The 16836-nt window shown below is 54.3% G+C and overlaps 2 protein-coding genes across 11 annotated transcripts in view; one reads left to right on the top strand and one right to left on the bottom strand.

The window, feature by feature from the left end:
* Positions 1-16836, top strand: part of DNAH1 (dynein axonemal heavy chain 1) — a 72708-nt gene that overhangs the window by 55224 nt on the left and 648 nt on the right. The window contains 24 exon segments of the mRNA XM_040075865.1: positions 747-932; positions 5676-5867; positions 6331-6498; positions 6780-7051; positions 7251-7521; positions 7737-7862; positions 8308-8427; positions 9227-9376; positions 9777-9937; positions 10049-10274; positions 10360-10555; positions 10734-10885; positions 11367-11563; positions 11963-12107; positions 12544-12702; positions 13140-13271; positions 13458-13628; positions 14040-14219; positions 14297-14473; positions 14651-14821; positions 15021-15151; positions 15498-15642; positions 15889-16095; positions 16460-16694. Of these exon segments, the coding sequence (XP_039931799.1) occupies positions 747-932; positions 5676-5867; positions 6331-6498; positions 6780-7051; positions 7251-7521; positions 7737-7862; positions 8308-8427; positions 9227-9376; positions 9777-9937; positions 10049-10274; positions 10360-10555; positions 10734-10885; positions 11367-11563; positions 11963-12107; positions 12544-12702; positions 13140-13271; positions 13458-13628; positions 14040-14219; positions 14297-14473; positions 14651-14821; positions 15021-15151; positions 15498-15642; positions 15889-16095; positions 16460-16694 (4270 nt within the window).
* Positions 1573-8926, bottom strand: LOC120758069 (HAUS augmin-like complex subunit 3). 10 transcript variants are annotated; one of them, XM_058422167.1, is made up of 8 exons: positions 8778-8926; positions 7948-8040; positions 7685-7782; positions 7306-7564; positions 3946-5174; positions 3366-3805; positions 2521-2737; positions 1573-2069 (listed from the first exon to the last, which is right to left on the bottom strand). In XM_058422167.1, exons 5-8 carry the CDS (start codon positions 5155-5157, stop codon positions 1857-1859), a joined length of 2082 nt encoding a protein of 693 aa, XP_058278150.1. In that variant the 5' UTR covers positions 5158-5174; positions 7306-7564; positions 7685-7782; positions 7948-8040; positions 8778-8926; the 3' UTR covers positions 1573-1856. The 10 variants fall into 10 exon arrangements, with proteins under 10 accessions (XP_058278150.1, XP_039931791.1, XP_039931792.1 ...); XM_040075857.2 differs by having other exon boundaries at positions 1573-2108; positions 7685-7855; positions 8778-8920; XM_040075858.2 differs by having other exon boundaries at positions 1573-2108; positions 7685-7839; positions 8778-8920.

Here is a 16836-nt window from a genome sequence, read left to right as displayed (position 1 = left end):
TGGCCTGAGCAGCTCTAAGCCAGAGTCATTGAACTGGATCATTCCTGCACATCCCATCCCCAGGGAGCTAATCCAGCTGCAGCCTGCCCCCCCAAACATCAGGGATCATCACACAGTCACTCCTGCCACTTCAGAAGAGGGCACTGTTCTGTGTTGGCTGTCACTGCCTTCTCTCCTTGTGTTCCTCCCTGCCTGTCTCCTACTGTGGGATGTCCGCACTGGGACAGAATGAACAAGGACACCAACATAATCCAGCTCTGCATGGAGAGGGGAAAGAGTCTGCAATCGCCTAAATTCCCACATAGCAGATAAGGATTTGGCTATATTCCACATTTCCTTTATGCCTCCGGGTAGTGTTTTAACCCTTGGGGTATGTAGAAGTGGCAGTTTTAGAAATAAACCCCTAAAAGCATAGCTTCCTATTCCTCCATCTCCCTACAGATTTGCAACTGTAGGCATCCTCTACTTGTGCCAATGAGAAAATGGGTACAGCAGCTAATTCCTGCAAGACTAACATAATTCCAGGCACAGCCAGAGCTGGAGCTTGTAGGTGGTTTGTACAGACTGACAAAAACCTTCTCCCAGTATGGTGCAGGAAGGGCATCTCCTGGAGCAGTTAGGTCCCTGAGTTAGATCTGCTGGAAGAAGACACTTACAAGCTGCCAGGACAGCTGTGATCCTTTCCTAGCAGTGCAAAGCCAAGCTCTGCCTCCAGCACGCTTCTGAGGTTGTTTCTGGTGTTGCAGGTGGACACAGCTGAGGCTGAAGAGACAAGAAAGACTGTGCAGGCTGAGGAGGCAAAGGCCAATGAGAAAGCTCAGACAGCCCAAGCCATTGCAGATGATGCTCAGAAGGACTTGGATGAAGCCCTCCCAGCCCTGGATGCTGCTCTTGCCAGCCTGAAGAACCTCAGCAAAAGTGATGTTACAGAGGTAACTGTGTCGAGGGAGAGGGTGGCAGAGCTGGTCTGGTCAATGACAGCATCTCCCTTTGCAGCAATTCCCTTTCAATAGGCTTGCAAAATTCCCAACCTTTTCCTCCATCTATCGCCCTGGGCTCACTCTGGGCAGCTGCCTCTGCAGCTTCTCACCTTCACTCCTTCAGATGTGAACTGAAGGGCAGAAAGGCAGTAAGTGGCCCCTGGCTGTTTCCAGCATGTCCAGGAGAGGCTGTGGAGGAGGGCTCACCCCATGTGCCTGTCCATGGGGGTACGCAGCAGGTACCACCAAGAAACCCCAAGTACTGACTGTGCAGCACAGGGACAGAGCTAGCAGCACCCTGAACCCTTGGAAAAGGGATCCACCACAGGCAGAGAAGAGGCAGCAGGCTGATTTCAAGGAATACTGGCTTGAAATAGGCCAGTGAGAGAAAGAAGGGTAATTCTGAGCCTGCAGGCATCACAGCCCATAGCCAAGACAGCACACTCAATAAGTACAGATTTCACCACTCAGGGAACAGGCTTATTGCTCTGCAGTTGTAACAGACCTTTTTATTGCCCAAAAAAACACAGAACCCCTTTCCTCAGAAAGTGGGGAAAGACACAAGACAGTGTAGGTCCACTTGCCCCCCGTACCCATCCTCTTGCAGAGCTGACACGAGAAGTGTCTCATCGATCCAGGGCTTCCAGTGCAACAAGATGCATCAATTTCTTACACATCATCTAAACTAGCACCCAGAAACTCTGTATTTAAGGATTAAGCTCCTAGTTTCTTTTAAATCCAGCTGCCAGGTCATGACCCAAGTAACCTGTCACCAGAGCAGAGACCACCAGAGCTCTCTCCCAGCCCAGAATTAAGGACCCAGCCCAACCAAAAGGTGACACCACTACTGTGGCAGGGAGCAAGGACCCCTTGGACCTACTCCTTTCCATAGGGCAGCTCACTCAGGGGTCTCCTGGAGGAAGCTGATGCCTGCTTCTCCAGCTCCTCCACCACCTCTCTCAGCCGATCCTCGTTGCAGTAATAATGCACGTAAAGGTTGCGCTCTGCTTGCAGGATGGGGTTCTCCAGAGACCTGCGCTTGATCTTCAGGTCACTCAGGAGGCCTGCCAGCTTTTGGTAGAGGTCATCCTGCACAATGGTCAATTGCTGCATCAGCTCAGAGATCTCCTAAGGGACAGAGCCCAAACTCACGTGAACATGGAGGAATAAGGGGATTTTCCTAATACCTGTGGAACAGCTCATTCTCCGAGAAACAAACTACCCCCCCAGCTCTGGCCTCCAAACCCTCCCAGTCCGAGGAGCAGAGGTGGCCTACTGGGACACCTTGGCTAAGGCACCCCAATCTCGACACTAAACAGCACATGTCGGTCACAGTTAGGATCATCTTTGTCCCACAGCCAGCTGCTGCCTCACTGGATGGTTTTAGGGACAAGGCAAGGACCAGGCCAACCTCCCCCCTCACTCTGTGGCTAAGAGGCAGTGAGGTCTGCCCCCTGCACCCAGGGGGGGTGGCAGAGGACTCCCCGTGCTCACCTGCTGCTGCCCAGCAAGGCCCAGGGGAGGAGGAGTTCTTCCTTACCGGTGAGGACAGCTGCAGCTGGTTGGAGCTGTTGTACAGCTGGTGATAGAGGTGCTCTATGGAGGACTCCATGGCAGACACCTGGGGCATAGGAGCTTCCAGCTGGGCTTCCAGTGCCCTCTTGTCCTCAACCAGCTGGGAGCACTTGGCAGCCATGGCCTCATAGCTGCGGAAGGGCTGCTTTGCCTGATCTTTCTCCATCAGCATGTCCCAGAGCCTGTGAGAGGGGACAGCCAGCCAGAGCTGTGAGTACAGCGCCAGCACTGAGGAAGAGCACGGCTCTGAGGCTGCCGTGCGCTGTAGGACTCCAATGCGAGCTGATGTATGCCAGCAATGGCAGCCACTCCTGGTGAGCATCCCATGTCATGGAACTCTAGGAAGAGTACCATAAAGGAGTAGGCTGGCTCAAGAGGCAGTGTGTGTTTTCTTTTTGGCAGACAGCAGCACCAGCCACTCCAAAACTTTGTGGGGAAGACTGAGAAGACCCAGTCAATGCAGGACACCTAGTCAGAGAAAGCTCTTGCTCTAAGCAGCTTGTAGTCCAGCTCTCCTCCATGGCTGAAGACTTGCCTCTACACTCTCTACCTTAACATTCTAGAAAAAACTTCTGTCCTCTGTACTCATTCTATTCTCCAAACCCATACTTTGCTTCATCAGTTCAAGCCAACCAGAAAGAAGCAGATCTGGGGAACTTCACACCACCATGGAGTCACAGTGGCTCTGCACTGACAGGAGCTCTGCTAGTCTGTCTGGTAGCTTGGATCTGCTGCCTGTCTCGGCTGTTCCTATGCTACTGTCCCCACACCTAGTTTGTTCTTCAAGCTCAGACCCCCCCAGGCCCTTACCGTATAGCAGTGAGGTCTTCGGAGCCTATCCATTTGTGTGGATGACGCTTCTGGGTGGGCCTGGCATCTCTGAAGTAGTTCTGCTGCTCCTGCAGCCTGGTCTGGGATTTTTTGGTGGCGGTTTCGATCTTCTCCAGCCAAGCAGCCTTCTCTTCCAGCTCCTTTCTCTCCCGTTTCAGCTGGAGCTCCAGCAGATCCAGGCGGCTCTGCTGGCCCAAAAGCCATGCAGCCGCCTCCTCCTGCCTCCTGGCAATGTTCTGGAGGCGGGCAATTTCCAGGCTGAAGTGCTTGTGCAGGACGGGCATGCAAAAGCGGCGGGCCTCTGCCTTCAGCAGGGGCTGCAGCTGGTGTGTCAGAGTCTGCATGATGTCGAAATGCAGGGCATGAAGCTGCCTCTGGAGCACGTCATCCTGGTTCTGGAGCTCAGCCTCGACAGCCTGCTGTGCAGAGGGACACAAGCAGGCTGGTGACACTGCGCTGCCTGGCTCTGCCACCCCCTCCCAACTTGTCAGCTGTGCTTTGTTGGTCAGCAGGAGGGACTGCCTGTGCCACATAGGATGGGGGAGGAATGGGACCTTACCTGGTTATCCTCAAAAGGTTCCAGAGTCCTCTGGGCCCACTCCAGCGCAGCCCGGGTGCCTTCCACTTTTGCTGCTGTGACTATAACCTCCCTCCGGGCACAGATATATGCTGTCTCTATTCGGCCCAGCTCCTTCCAGAAGCCGTCTTTGTCCTCCGGCAGCTCATCTTTATCAGTCCTAACATTTTTTGGCATTGATGTTTTCTTGGTGTCCCTTCTCTCTGTGACTTCCTGGCTGCCATCTCTCTCCTCGCTCTCCATGCTCGACACATCTCTCTCATTCCTTCCCTCCACTAGGGGCTCTGCCTCTGAGTTTTGGACCAGTATTCCCCAACTTGCTGGTGCCACCCCCCACAGTGATTCTGTGCATTCTTGATAAGGAGCTCCTCTTCTTTCTTCCAGTATTTCACAGTATGAGTCCATTTGTGTCTCAGCCTCCAGCCCTTCCTTCAGGCTGCTCTCTCCCTGTGCACTTGCTTCCCAAACATCTGGAGCCTGAACACTCTCTGGTAGGACCTGCTGGATGAAGCTCTCAAGCATATCAGCTGTTTGTTGTTCTTGCTCCAGGTAAGGAGCAAGATCCATCTGGCACAGCAGTGTTGGCAGCTGGCCCATCCCCATGTTCCCACGACACTCTGACACCTGCTCTGCAGTCTTGCTGGCCTGGCTCAAGGCAGCTCTGGTTTTAAAGATCTTCGCCTTCAGGTCCATATGAGCCATCCTCAACTCCTGCTTCACCACTTTCTCCTCCTTCTCCAAATACTTCTGTTCCTGCTGCAGCTTGTTCGTCCAAGCCAACAGCTTCCTGTGCCTCCAGATCTGGAGGTCACGATAGCGCTTCAGCTCCTGAAGCTGCTGCTCCAGGGCCTCTTCAGAGGGCCCCTCATCCACTATGGAGCTCGGGAGCTGTGGGACCTGGCAGCACATCTGCAGGGCATCTTCCAGGGCATCACCTTCCAAGATGGGTTTGCCTGCAGCCAGCAGGGCCTCATAGGCCTCCACCTCAGCTGGGCTCAGCACATTCTCCTGACCCACCGTGCTGCAGAACCACTCGAGGAATTGACTTGTCTCAGGGCAGTCAAAGAGCTGCTCAAAGTCCTTCTCACAGAGGGTGTCTGCATGGGGGTAGATCAGCCTCAGCGTTGCCATAAAGTCCGCTGCTCTGCTGACAGTGTCCAGTGGGAGGGCCTGGGAAGATCTCCAGCTGAACATGGCAAGGATGGTCAGCACTAGAAGGGAAAAAGCAGGAGTCATCCTCAGAGGTCCTGTCTCCCACGGTCATCTCAAGGCAAGGGTGTTGCAGCAGCACTCCTAGGTGCCTGCTTGAGGGGAAACTCAAGCGGTCCCTCCACAAGTGCCGAAGACCAGCTCAGTGTTGTGGTGGGGTACAAGACAAGTAAGAGCCCACAGAACAAGGGAGAAAGCCTGCCTGTGTCTCATTTCCATACAGCATCTCCCATACAGATTCAGCTCCTTCGCCAAGATATATTCAGCACATAGGGACACATCTATTAGAGTAACAGAGCAGGCTTTTTCAGCCTATGTTTAGTTTGCTCCATGCCCTGGTAACCAGTTTTCCCTTCAAATGCCCCTGTCCTTCCTGCCTGTGTATTGCATGCTCTGGTGTCCTACCTCTGGTTCCAGTCTCCTCTGGCCCAGCTGAAGGAGGGATGAGCACCCCATCTCCCAGGGAATCAAGCTGACCCACCGTTTCCATTTGGGTTTTGCAGGTACGAGCCCTGCAGCGGCCTCCCCCTGGTGTGAAGCTCGTGATTGAAGCTGTCTGCATTATGCATGGAAAAAAGCCCAAAAAGGTGGCAGGAGAAAAGTTAGGCACCAAGGTGGATGATTACTGGGAGCCAGGCAGGATCCTCCTCCAGAACCCAGAGCATTTCCTGGCCAGCCTGTATGATTATGATAAGGTAAGCAGTGGCAGAAGGAAGCTGTGACTGGGATCTGTGAGGTATTTCCTCACAGACATCCTTCTCACAGCAGCAACAAATGGAGCTCCTTGTGGGCAACACCCTTCAGCAACACCAAGGATGAGGGTGTGTTTGGCCTGGAAGCCCCTATGTGAGTTGGGTGCACTTCATTGCCTTGGACCGTGGGACCCAGGCACACGAGTCTTCACATTCTGTTCCGCTGCTCTTTTGTGTGGAGGAGCTAGATAGAAGTGGTATAGGAAGGGATTTACCCAATCCCACAGTTGTGGCTCCCAGACCTCAACATTCCACAATTTGATTCCTCTTGCTCCAGCAGTGTGATGCCACCCCTGTCAGGTCCTGGGGTGCTGGTGCCTCGGGAAAAAGCCCTTAGGAGATCAGTGATGAGCATGCTATAGATCTGGCTGAGGCAAGTCTCTTTCTCTCCCACCTTTCTTTGCAGGACAATATTTCAGACAGTGTGATCAAGGCCATCCAGCCCTACATTGACAATGAGGAGTTCCAGCCAGCCGCCATCTCCAAGGTCTCCAAAGCCTGTACCTCCATCTGCCAGTGGGTGCGTGCCATGCACAAGTACCACTTTGTGGCCAAGATCGTGGAGCCCAAGCGGGTAAGAGACTCTGTAACCCAGTTGCTTTTGGTGTTTGGCAACACAGCTCCAGCAGCTCTCTTCTGCAGGAGATACTGGGAATCACCACATTCTGCAGGTCAGGATGTAACACCTATGTTATCAGGGCTTGGATGGACTGAGATATTGAGATATTGGTAGCGAGAACTTATCAGCAAGCACTTTTATGGAAAGCCAACTCTTGCTCCAAGGTCTCTGGCTTTTTGGGGAAAAGCCTGACCGCATACCCCAAATACCCACTGTTTCTTTGTGCATCTCCCCAGCAAGCCTTGCGGGAGGCAGAGGAGGACCTGCGTGCCACTCAGCTCGCCTTTGACGAAGCTAAGCAGCGCCTGAAGGCCGTTGAAGATGGCATTGCCATGCTGCAAAGCAAGTATGAGACCTGCAAAGCCAATAAGGAGGAGCTGGAGAGGAAGTGTGAGCAGTGTCTGGAGAGATTGGCCCGTGCCGATGTGGTAAGGGACAGAGGTGGGCTCTGCCTGTTTATATGAGGCAACTCAATTTCAGATCAAGCAGCAGTGGTGAAAACATCCATGTGCCTGCAGCTCGTGACAATCCCAGGCTGAAGCTACCTGGCCTGATCCCAGCAGCTCAACAGGACTGGAAAGCTAAGCTAGCCAGGCCCTGATGTAAAAAGCTGCTGTCCTCCTGTGCACAGCTTCCTCAGCTAACAGGGGGTCTCCACGAGAGCTGAGAGCAGCCCAGTAATCCCAGGATTGGGTGCTTAAAGCCAGGAACAGAATACAGAATATGTCAGGGGACACCCCAGCCTCTGGACACCAAAGTCACCTGCAGCGTCATCCAGAGAGTAACAGGTCCAGGACACGAGGTTAGACCACACAGCAGCTCTCACATGTGCAACTTATCCCACAGCTCATCAACAGCTTGGCTGATGAGAAGGTGCGCTGGCAGGACACTGTGGAGAGCCTGGATGACAAAATCAACAACAGCTCTGGGGATGTGCTGGTTGCAGCGGGCTTTGTGGCCTACCTGGGCCCTTTCACAGTAAGTGTGCAGTGCTCAGCGCTCAGTTTGCAGCTCTGCTGTCCTGGCCAGGGAGAAAGGAATAGGACACAAGGGTATGAGATCCCTCTAGGATCTCTCTCCACTTGTGCCAGAGGCTGCACAGGGCCCATTTGAATGGGAACAGGAGGGTTTAGATACTCACAACAGACCAGCTGCAACTTAAAGAAAGGCTGTGATGGTGTTTCTCATGGCAGGGGGACTACCGTGCAGCACTGTCCACAGAGTGGATGAGGGAGCTGGCTGAAAACAACATTCCCCACAGTGAGGATGCAAGCCTCATCAACACCCTCGGAGACCCTGTGGAAATCCGCTCCTGGCAGGCAAGTTTCAAAAAACCCCAAACCAAACAGTACTTGAGGAAGAAAGGGCTCAGGTAAAAACTAAAACAGTCAGCTCACCACTCACCAACATCAGCTGTACCAAAGGACAGGCCCCAAACCAAGCAGCTGGATAATGGCCAAGTATCTCCACACTGCAGAACTGAAACTGCTGTCAGACCTGGGAAGCAGCAAAGAGGACATCAGCCTTGTTTGTAAGGCTTGTCCTTTACAAACCCCAGGCCAAGAGCCAAGCTCTGGCCATAGCCTGCCCAAGCCTGACCCCACAGCACAGCCCCATCCCAGGGCTTGGCTCCTGGCAGAGGTACCGTCACCACTATCCCCTGTCCACCCACAGGGAGCACTCAGGGGCCAGGGCAGCAAGGGCTCCTCTCTGGTCACCTTTGTGCACTACCAGGTGTCCCAACAGCTTTTTCTACCCTGTTAGATTGTTGGTTTACCCAATGATGCCCTGTCTGTGGAGAATGGGGTAATAACCAAATTCTCTCTGCGCTGGACTCACTACATAGACCCCCAAGGACAAGCAAACAAGTGGATCAAGAATCTGGTAAGAGCTGTAGGGGGGGAAGCCAGGTCTGCCAGGATAGGGGAAACAATTTTCTGTCAGGAGCTGTGCAGAGCAGCCTCAGGCTTTGGCTCTAGATCTGCAAAACCCCAAGCTATGCCAGCCCAACCTAACCAGCACCAGACAGCCTCCACATTCACCCCAGGTGGACTTCCCTCCTCAGGGAAAGCAGTACAGAGCAGGAGGAGCCCTCACATAAGCAAGCAAGGCATCAGCTTCCCACTCTGGCTCTCCACTAACATTCTGGGAGCCTTCACCTCACAAAACAGCACCAGCATCTCCCATAATGGTTTTCAGGCTTCTAGGACAGAGAAGGATCAAGATGGCATTACCTGGCTGTTGAGCAGTCTCTACCACCAAAGCACTGAGAACACTAACCACCACCTCTTCCCCAGAGACACCCTTGACTGCCCTTTTGAAGGATCAGGCAGGAGGCTGAGGCAGCTGCTCCTGTTTTGCTCTCTGAGGGCTCTTCCCACCCACCCACTTTTCAGGCTCTGCCCCAAATTAGGAGTGTGGGGCTCCAGAGGAGTATGGGTCTGTGAAGGAGATTGTCTCTATTTCCCCCCTTTTCTGCTGCCTCATTGAGCTGTCTCTAGTGCCTGCTGGTGTGGGATAAACTTGCCCAAATAGCTAAAGTCTAGCTGAGCAAGAAAAGATATTATTTCTGCTGCCCCAGGGAGCTAAATCAGTCCAGTGAGAGGTGTACCGTGCACCAGAGCTGGATGTGAAGGTGCCAGGACAGCACAGAAACCCTGCTCTCCTCTGCCTCTGCTTTCAGGAGAGGGAAAACGGCCTGGAGGTGGCCAAGCTGAGTGACCGGGACTTCCTCTCCACTCTGGAAAACACCATTAGCTTTGGGAAGCCCTTCCTGCTGGAGAATGTCGGCGAGGAGCTGGATCCAGTCCTTGAGCCTGTCCTGCTGAAAGAGGTCCTGTGTCTCACCTTGGCAAGGAGGGCAGTGGGTACCTGGCTGAGCTGTAAGGGGCCAGCTGGCCAGGGTGCCATGAGCTGTGGTGCATTCGTAGGTCCCTGTGGGCAGGCAGAAATAATGTCTTTGAGTCCATGCCTTGGCCAGGGCTCCAACACATTGTCAGCCTCCTGCACACACCGCTCTCCTGCCAGCAGGCATCTCTGCCTGGGAGGCAGGGCCATGAAATACAGCTGCTGTCTTCACATTAAGGCATTTAGTTCCACAGGGAAGCTTGAAGCTCCTCTGTCCCGAGAGCTTTCAGACTCTCCTTATTGCAGAGCCCAGGGCACAGCAGGATGCCTTCCCTCACAAGAGGTCGCCATCCCAGCCTTCCTGTATTTGTCCTTCTCCTGTACAGACCTTCAAACAACAAGGCAGCACCGTGCTGAAGCTGGGGGATACAGTGATTCCCTACCATGAGGATTTCAAGATGTACATCACCACCAAGCTGCCCAACCCTCACTACAGCCCTGAGATCTCCACAAAGCTCACCCTCATCAACTTCACCCTCTCACCCAGGTGCCTGCTTTTACCCCATTAGTTGCCCATGCTGCTCAGCCTCATTCCTTGCAGTCCTCAGATGTGTTGCCCCCTCACCTGCCACCCTCATTTCCGTGGCTTTTGTTGTAGTGGCTTGGAAGACCAACTGTTGGGAGAAGTGGTGGCTGCAGAGCGGCCTGACTTAGAAGAAGATAGAAACCAGCTAATTGTTAGCAACGCCCAGATGCGTCAGGAGCTAAAGGACATAGAAGACCAGATCCTGTATCGGCTCAGCACTTCTGAAGGAAACCCTGTAGATGACTTGGAGCTCATCAAAGTGTTGGAGGCATCCAAGCTGAAGGCAGGAGAGATCAAGGTCAGAAGTGAAAGGTGCTCTCCCCCTGCAGCTGTGCATCCTCTGCCAGCACCCCACTAACCATGACATCCCTTCTGTCCTCCAGGCCAAGGTCACGGTGGCAGAGCAGACAGAGAAGGACATCAACCTCACCCGCATGCAGTATGTGCCTGTGGCTGTCCGCTCGCAGATCCTCTACTTCTGCGTCTCAGACCTGTCCAACGTGGACCCCATGTACCAGTATTCACTCGAGTGGTTCCTCAACATCTTCCTCTTGGGGATCCGTAACTCTGAGAAAGCAGGTGCCTGCCCAGAGCAGCCCCCTCCTATCCTCTCCCTCACAGTCTGCGTGTGAGAGCAGCATCTGTCCTTCCTGGGCAGGGTGAGGGTGTGCCTCTGCCACCAGGAACCCAGAGCTGACGTGGAGAGCACCCTCCACATCCCCCATGGCACCTACCACCTGCGTTGCTTTTCTTTCAGACGAGCTGACGGAGCGGGTGCAGAACATCAACAACTACATCACCTTCAGTCTCTACTGCAACGTGTGCCGCAGCCTCTTCGAGAAGCACAAGCTCATGTTCGCCTTCCTGGTCAGCGCCCGGATTCTGATGAATGAGGGCCGGATCGATATGGTGAGCAAGTCACCTTAGTCCTTGATGGGATCCCATCAGGGCAGCTCAAGCACAGCCTGTTCAGCCCCTAGAACTGTGCTGGGTGGAACGGGAGCCTTGTTTTCTGGGGCTAGCGATAGGCTTGGCAGCTTGACGTCTTTAGACAGGGGCCTCTATCTTTATTCAGCTTTCAGAGCGTTCTCTGTGTCTACATGCAGAGCTGCCTAGCCTGAATCACCTGCAGCTTCTGCCAGTTTGCTGCCAGACTGCTGCCAAGGTTAATGAGTTCAGAGGGAGCAGGCAGGGGTTAGCAGAGAGTGGCAGCTGAGCAGTCACTATGTTGATTTCATCAGACCCTCAAGCTCAGTTACTCCTTGACACACACACCTGGCAGGAGAGCAGCCAGATGGATACTATGGGGTTTTAATTGGATATGGCACCATGTGCCTTGGGCTCAGGTGGGTAGGCTGTTTTCCATGACCAAATCGTATCCTGTTCCCAGGATGAGTGGCGGTACCTGCTGTCAGGAGGGGCCATAAAGGAGATGAAGGACAACCCAGCCCCAGCCTGGCTGAACGAAAGAGCATGGGGAGACATCCTGGCCATGAGCAGCCTGAAGAATTTCTCTGACTTCGACAATGATTTTGCAGCCAACCTTGAAGGGTTCAGGACCATTTTTGACAGCCCCAGCCCTCACAGGCAAGAGTCCCCGGCTTTGTCAGCTTAGCTCTACTGCACATGACATCCCTGGGAGAGCAAGAGGAGCTGATCAGTGCCAGCTCTGCTCCCAGTGCAGTACCATGCAAGGGAAAGGATGAGGCACTGCCTTGTCTCCTCAGGGGTGAGCGCTGCTTGCCCAAGGCAGAACCTTTTCCTAATGCCCTATTTGCTGCTGCCTCCCCAGTGGAAGCAGTTCTGTCTTGCCTGCTGAGCAAGTCTGTCTTGCCTGTTCAGAGCTATGACGACAACCTCAGCCAAGGGACTGGAAGGTCCTTGTCCCTTATGTAGCCCCAATGGCTGCCTGCAGGCAACTTGGGTACTTGTTGTGGGGTGTGGAATCTGGCAAATCCCCCCAAAATGCACCTAATTGCTTTGCAGAGAGCCTTTGCCCGGGAAGTGGGAAGATGAGCTTGATGCCTTCCAGAAGCTGCTGGTTCTGCGGTGTCTGCGTGGAGACAAAATCACCAACGCCATGCAGGACTTTGTGGTGCTGTACCTGGATCAGCGCTTCATCGAGCCGCAGGTAACCAGCCAAGAGCAGGTGCTGGTGGGGACAGGAATGGAGCAGGAGGCCTCCAGCTTGCAATAAATGGGCCCCCAATTGCAGTGGTGGTGCTTGTCCCCCTCTGCAGCCACAGTCTTCCTGCCACAGCTGGGGAAATAAGTGTGTCTTAGGTGAAGGATAGCCTTTATCCTGTCCACCAGTTAAACCACACTAGGAGGGGACAGATACTGCAGGCGTACACGGAAGAGTTCGAATGACAAATGGGAAAGTGGTTCATGTCCTGACTGTAATGCAGCCAGAGGAGAGCTGTACGTGGTCCTCACTGATCATGTTCCTGGCCTTCGCAGCCAAGAGGGTGCTGCAGCCTTAGAGGAGAGCTGGAGGCCAGGAAGGCTGAGGAGGTGCTGCATGGTTCCACTATGGCCTCTCCACTATAACCAACTCTCTGTTGCAGACCAGTGACCTCTCAGTCGTGTTTAGGGAGTCCAGTGCCACCACCCCCCTGGTGTTTGTGCTGTCCCCAGGCACTGACCCTGCTGCCGACCTCTACAAGTTTGCTGAAGAAATGAAGTTCACACAAAAGCTCTCTGCCATTTCTCTGGGCCAAGGACAGGTAAGCTGTCAGTGCATATGTGGAACAGCAGTGTCCTGGCACTCGTATCGACCTCACCAAGCTCCAAGTAGGTCAAACACTTGCAGCACTGTGAAAACATCCTCGTGCCCCAGGGCCCTTACTCCCCAACCTTGTTTCTACCCCCTTGGGATGGGAGCTGCAGCAGCTCCCACTGCACTGCCCTCTAACTTCCCAAATCCATATGCACTTCTTCTGTTCTGTCCACCCTCCCTCACAGGCTTGTAAAAGCTGTAAAAAAAAACTTTGCTGTGCCATCAAACAGCAGAGATCCAGCTGAGCCACGGGGGCAAAGCCAGGCTGTAGCTCTGGACAGTGGTCCTTCCACCCAGCTCCAGGGAGCTGCCTCCCTGTCCTGCTTAGCAGGACACAGTGTGCCATGGGAAGGGTCTCTGAGCTCTCCCTTTCTGCCTCTGCAGGGACCCCGTGCTGAAGCCATGTTGCACAATGCCATGGAGCAGGGCAATTGGGTCTTCTTCCAGAACTGCCACCTGGCCCCCAGCTGGATGCCCTCACTGGAGAGACTCATCGAGGGCATTGATCCCAGCAAGGTGAGATGTTTCACTGAGCACGTGCCCACTCTGAGGATAACAGGCAGGAGGCTGGAGCCTGGGAGGAGCCCAGCTCTAGTTCAGACCCATCCATAGGCTCCTCGTAGAACCAGAGAGTCAGTGCAGGAGCAGCTGCAGGGGCTGTGCCTGCACCCTCTGAGTGCCTGCTGCCTTCTGGACTTCCAGGTGCACCCGGACTTCCGCCTCTGGCTCACCAGTCTACCGAGCAACCACTTCCCTGTGTCCATTCTCCAGAATAGCTCCAAGATGACCATTGAGCCCCCCCGTGGGGTCAAGGCCAACCTGCTCAAGTCCTACATTAGTTTCAGTGATGATTTCTTGAATTCTTGCTCCAAGGTAAGACTCAGATCGTGTCCCCATTCCGTGCCTGCCCCAATATATGCTTTCCTCCTGGATGTTTCTCCTCTTCAGGCATAGATCTTCCTCCCCATTAGGGAATCCATGTGCTAGAGAAGGAGGTATTTCTCATAAACTCACATCTGTGAAGGGTCACTTGGAAGTTTTCCTCTGAGAAACAGAAGCAACAGTATTTTGGAGGCCTGGCATAAGGCACCTTCAGCTCCCTTTAAGCAAGGAGTGAGCCATGGCCTTCCCTAGCACAGCAGCCTGACTGAGGTCTCCCCATCTCCAAGCTCCACTTGGCACTCCTGAATTCACATGTTTGCTCTGCCAGGTCCCAGAAGGACATGATTTCCTCCAAGGATGTCTCCTCCCAAGCTGAGCAACTCCTCTCCCTGCTTCCCACAGGTCACGGAGTTTAAATCCTTGTTGCTGTCGCTTTGCTTCTTCCATGGGAACATGCTGGAGAGGAGAAAGTTTGGGCCTCTGGGGTTCAATATCCCCTATGAGTTCACAGACGGAGACCTCCGCATCTGCATCAGTCAGCTGCAAATGTTCTTGAATGAATATGCAGAAATTCCCTACAAGGTGAGAGCTGCTCCTCCTGCGAGGGAGCAGGCTCACGATGCAGACATGGGTCAGACCCATGGTGGGGTCTCTTGCAGGTTCTGAAATACACAGCTGGGGAGATCAACTACGGCGGCCGCGTCACCGATGACTGGGACCGGCGCTGCATCATGAGCATTTTGGAAGATTTCTATAAACCTGAGGTTTTAGATCCTGACTTTGCCTATTCTGAATCAGGTATCTACAAGCAGATCAGTACCTCTTCTGACCTCAATGTAAGTACTCAAGTCACAAATTGCAGCTCCATAGATCCAGGGGATTGTCAGTGCAAAGGGGATCTCTCCTCTCTGAAACCCACTGCAATTTCAGGTCCCTGGGGGAATATAAGTTTGTAAGAACCTGGGGATGCTCATCTGGTCTTGGCCTCACAGTCTGTGTGGATTTCTCTCCAGGGCTACCTCCAGTACGTCAAGGGCCTGCCTCTCAACGACAGCCCGGAGCTATTTGGTTTACACGACAATGCCGACATCACCTTCGCTCAGAACGAGACCTTTGCTCTGCTGGGGGCCATTTCACAGCTGCAGCCCAAAACCATCACTCTGGGAGGCCGCAGCAGAGAAGAGGTGGGTGCCCCAGCCCTGCCAGTGCTCTGGCAGCCAGTGCCCAGTGTGGGCAGTGACCACAAGCATCAGCTCTCGGCAGGCGCCACCCTGCCTGCTGGGTACCAGCAATGGCACTGCCATGCCAGCGTTAGTTCTCCCCCTCCTCAGCAGCCATGGGGCTGGATTAGAAGCATGCTGCCACTTGCTGCTTTCTTTCCAGATTGTGGAGGAAACTTCCAAGGACATCCTGGCAAAATTGCCTGACCCCATGAATGTGCAGGAGGTGATCCGCAAATACCCACTGCTCTATGAAGAGTCCATGAACACAGTGCTGGTGCAGGAGGTGATCAGGTAAAACTCCAGTGGGCTCACATCCTAGGGAGCAGCAAAGATATTCAGGCCCCTACTGCTACCCACCTTTGGGGCATCTCAGTGCTGAGCACAACAGTGGGGTTGGCAGTCACACTAACAACTCTATTGTCCTGGCCAGGACCTTGGGCTGATTCTGTCTCCATCTGCTGCAGTCAGCAATTTAGGGCTGGGGGAGCAGCTGCGAGACCCTGTTGAAGAGGACTGGGGCTGGCAGTTACACGGAGGAGCTTCACTTGTGTATAAAGATCCACACCCCCTCTGGGCAGGCAATGGGTGATAAACCACTGCACGGAGTCACTCTGCTCCCTCTGCCCTTTCTCTGTAGGTACAACAATCTCCTGGAGGAGGTTGCCTTAAGTCTGAAGGATTTACTGAAAGCTCTAAAGGGCCTGGTGGTGATGTCCTCTCGGCTGGAGCTAATGGCCAGCAGCTTGTACAACAACACTGTTCCCGAAATATGGAATGCCAAGGTATGTGCCCCAGCCAGCCCAGCTGCCTGCCAGAGCTCACCCAAACCAGAGGAATGGGTTATCAACTGCTGCTGGACTGGGCTGTCTCACATGGAGCTGGCTCTTGGTCCCCTGGCATGGAGATGTATCCTGCCAGCTCACAGTTGTTCCCAGCCCCTGGGCTCTGGGCAGCTCTCAGCAGCTGAGGCACAAGGTCTAGGCTGTCCTTGACTGCCTTCAGCACCTCCCTCTCTGGGTGCCCCACAGGCCTATCCGTCGCTGAAGCCGTTGGCATCGTGGGTGAACGACTTGGTGCAGCGGATTGAATTCCTGCAGAACTGGATCAGCCACGGGATCCCCTCCGTGTTTTGGATCAGTGGGTTCTTCTTCCCCCAGGCCTTCCTCACCGGGACACTGCAGAACTTTGCCAGGAAGTCTGTCATCTCCATCGACACCATCTCATTTAGCTTCAAGGTCAGTAAATCAGGCAGAGTCTGAATTTATCTGGAATCTCCCACTAGAAGGCCACAAAGGCCCTGACCTGCCCAAGAGGTGAAGCCACCAGGCTACACAGCTGCCTATGGCTCCATCAGCCTTTGTGCTTGAATACACCCACCTACGCTGCTAGACACCTCCCCAAGGCTGGCCAGAGGCTTTTGCTTCCAGACCTGCTCACATCCCCCTCCACCAGCTCCGTCCCAGGCTGCTCCTCTGAGAGCTGTGGCACGCTCTCCTGCGGCAGCACCGGTTTAACCAAGAGCTGCCTAAGAGGCTTCTCGGGGCTGAGCCCCCCGGGACACGCCTTGAGCGAGGGCCCGGCGGCCTCTCCCCTGGGCAGGTCATGAAGGAGTCGGTGAAGGAGCTGACGCGCCAGCCCAAAGTGGGCTGCTACATCCACGGCTTGTTCCTGGAGGGTGCCCGCTGGGACGCCGCTGCGGGTCAGCTGGCAGAGTCACGCCCCAAGGAGCTCTACACCGACATGGCTGTCATCTGGCTGGTGCCCGTCCCCAACCGCAAGCCTCCAGAATCCGGCTCCTACCTGTGTCCCATCTATAAGACTCTCACTCGGGCAGGTAGGTGCCCTAAAGGCAGAATTCCAGAAGCAGGGGAGCTGCAGGAGCAGCTAGGAGGGGCAGCCCGGGAGGGGCAGTAGGGAGTTCCTCCTGCCATACGTGGGCAGAGAGCACGGTACTGTTGGCAGCAGCCATCCAGGGA

This window comes from Hirundo rustica, chromosome 12, assembly GCF_015227805.2.
Source record: "Hirundo rustica isolate bHirRus1 chromosome 12, bHirRus1.pri.v3, whole genome shotgun sequence".
NCBI classification, from domain to species: Eukaryota; Metazoa; Chordata; class Aves; order Passeriformes; family Hirundinidae; genus Hirundo; species Hirundo rustica.
This window is presented reverse-complemented; position numbering and strand designations above follow the sequence as displayed.